Source organism: Rutidosis leptorrhynchoides, chromosome 8 (genome assembly GCF_046630445.1).
Source record: "Rutidosis leptorrhynchoides isolate AG116_Rl617_1_P2 chromosome 8, CSIRO_AGI_Rlap_v1, whole genome shotgun sequence".
Taxonomy (NCBI): domain Eukaryota; kingdom Viridiplantae; phylum Streptophyta; class Magnoliopsida; order Asterales; family Asteraceae; genus Rutidosis; species Rutidosis leptorrhynchoides.
In genome coordinates this window covers 362,413,985-362,416,723 of record NC_092340.1, presented here as the reverse complement: position 1 = coordinate 362,416,723, position 2,739 = coordinate 362,413,985, and the positions used below count along the sequence as shown (strand labels likewise).

Genomic DNA, 2,739 nt, shown 5'->3' with positions numbered 1-2,739 from the left:
GGGTATGGCATCTTTTACAAAATGGGTGGCTTGAGTGATTTAATTGGTTACACAAATAGTGGTTACGCGGGAGATAGTAAAGACAACAAGAGCACCTCTGCTATGTTTTTGTGATGAGTGGTGCAACAGTCGCCTGGTCATCCAGAAAACTGCCCATAGTCACTTTATCAACCACTTATGCAGAGTTCGTTGAAGCTGTTTCGTGTGCTTGCCAAGCAATTTGGATGCAGAAAGTGTTGATTGAAATGGGGCATCAGCAAGAGGATGGAATAACATTATTGTGTCAATAATTAATTCTAAAGATACACAAATAGTAGTAAACATATAACTTTCATCATTTTTCGTATATAAAAAATAATGAAATTCTATACATCATAACTGTTCCATATGACTTAAACTTTGTACCATGTAAATTTATAAACTTTTGATGTACTTAGCATAAATCTATGTAAATAGCTTCATATGTATTCGTATTATTACAAGTGACAAACAATGTAAAAAAATCAACCAACACCGAAGTACCCGTCAAAACCCTCTTTATATTCTAAATTTTATTAAGTACCATAGTGTGTAATTAAATAAAGATATAGATACGTATGATTCCGTAAAATCAATATCAATATCTCTATTACAACAAACTAGTTGTAGAGCCCTCGCTTCGCGCCGGAGGATCCGTTTTGAATGCGAGTTAAAAAAAAAGTCTTTCCTTTTGTGGATCTATTTTGTAAAAAAGAATTTTTTTCGACATCTAACATTGAAGGGTTGTTCCTTTTGTGAAAGTTGCTTCTTTTAACGTTAAAGTTAGTTGATCTATTTTGTAAAAAAAAAATGTTTTTCGACATCTTTTGGTAGCATTGAAGGGTTGTTCCTTTTAAGAAAGTTGCTTCTTTTATCGTTAGAGACAAAAAAAAAATGTAGCACAGTAGTGGTCTATGTGGATCCTACTGTTTGAGTGCAGTGTAAAAGCCGGTAAAACGTGGTAGGTGTTTTTGAGTTAGTGATGGGATAAATAATAATTTATAATATAGATATAAAGTAGGAAGTTCGATTTGTATTTTAATGAAAGTTAGAGGGTTAGGTTTGTAAAAAGTAAAAAAATTGAATAAAACTATTCATAATCAATAAGACAAATTTTGTCTATTAGTTATATTGGTAATGGTAATTTGCTTGTAAAAAATTGGCAAATTTGGGGTCTTAAAAGCTAGTTTCCGTATAATAAAGTAACTCGTGATTTGAGTTGAAGAAGGTTCCACATTCATCTCGAATTCTCGATTAAACGAGTAATAAACTCCGCCACACAAAAATATCAAACGGCTGTTGTTACTTCAGAATGTACTAGAACATACGCTGCCCTTCTATGATTGTTTTAATATCTTCTCTGAAATGTATATATTAACATCAATCAATCCTTCAAATCTCCATCAAAACGACAAAACAACTTCTAAAAATCAAATTCAAACAAATTCGAATTTCATCTCAAGAAGCAAAAGCTAATCACATTATGAACGGTCCGTTTTCTAGAAGCTACTTTCATCAACAACCGTCACGGTCTGCCCGAACCGTTCCGGTTCACCAAACACAACCACAAAAGCAGTCATCAAAAGTCGTTTCCGTACCGGTTCACTTTGTTTCTGCCGATCAGCCAAAAACGACGTCGTTGATGTTGAAAGACTCGTCGGCGCTTAAGATCCAAAAAACATTCAGAGGTTTTCTGGTGAGAAAAATTGTGAAAAAAATCGTTTCAATTAGAAACGAGGTTATTGAAATCGAACGAAAAATTAACAACGACACCGAATTTTTCAATTTGATACGTACGGATCCGAAAGAGAGATTGAGAGTTAACGAAACGTTAATGTCGTTACTGTTTAAATTGGATTCAGTTCACGGCGTTGACTTTGCCGTTAGGGTTTTGAGAAAATCTGTTACGAATAAAGCAATCGCGTTACAGGAAAAGGTGGATTCAATTGGTCAACAAACCCTAGATTCACCAAATCATATCAATGATTCAATTGATCATGCTTGTACCACAGAGGAGGTTACAGAGAACAATATTAGTTCTTCCATTGATGAAGTTGATGATGAGATTGTGAAGGAAGTGGATGAGAATTGGGTTAGTGATGTGAAGATAAAAGAAGAAGAAGAAGAAGAAGAAGATGAAGGTTTGATTGGGGAAATGGAGAAGAGAGGAGAAGTGAAGAAACTGATGGATGATAATGAGAAGATGATGGAACTGATGAAGAAGATTTCGGAGACGAATGAGATGCAGACACGTATGATTAATTCGTTAAGTGGAAGAGTTGAGCAGTTGGAGAAGGCGTTTATGATTAGTAGGATTATGAGGTTGAACAAGAAAAAGAAGAGAACGCATTGTTGTGACTTACAAAAATAGATTGTTACAATGAGATTTGATTCAATGATTTGTTTTCTGAATAATGTAAGTTTGTGATATTTGAGTTGTTTCTTGTAATTTTGCGTTCTGTAAAATGAATATATATACCGATTTTATGAGCATTTACTTGTTTTTGAAACAAAATGTTAAGCAGAATATATGAGGCTAAAACGAATGTGTATATCTAATGATCTTGATTTGCTAGTTAATTGAGGTTGACATATTGATACTACGTACTGTATTTCCCTATTTTGGTGATTAGTTTTTGTATGAATTATTTTGCGTGGCGATTATTTTGGTTTTTCTTTCTTATATAGTCATAGACTCATAGTGGGAGCTAGTTTTTCAAC

At 33.7% G+C, this 2,739-nt stretch overlaps 1 protein-coding gene across 1 annotated transcript; it reads left to right on the top strand.

Annotated features, from left to right (window-relative positions):
- Nucleotides 1-1,501: 1,501 nt before the first annotated feature.
- LOC139864678 (uncharacterized) lies at nucleotides 1,502-2,389 on the top strand. The gene has a single exon (XM_071853251.1). The coding sequence runs from the start codon at nucleotides 1,502-1,504 to the stop codon at nucleotides 2,387-2,389; it is 888 nt and encodes a 295-aa protein (XP_071709352.1).
- The last annotated feature ends 350 nt before the right edge of the window (nucleotides 2,390-2,739 follow it).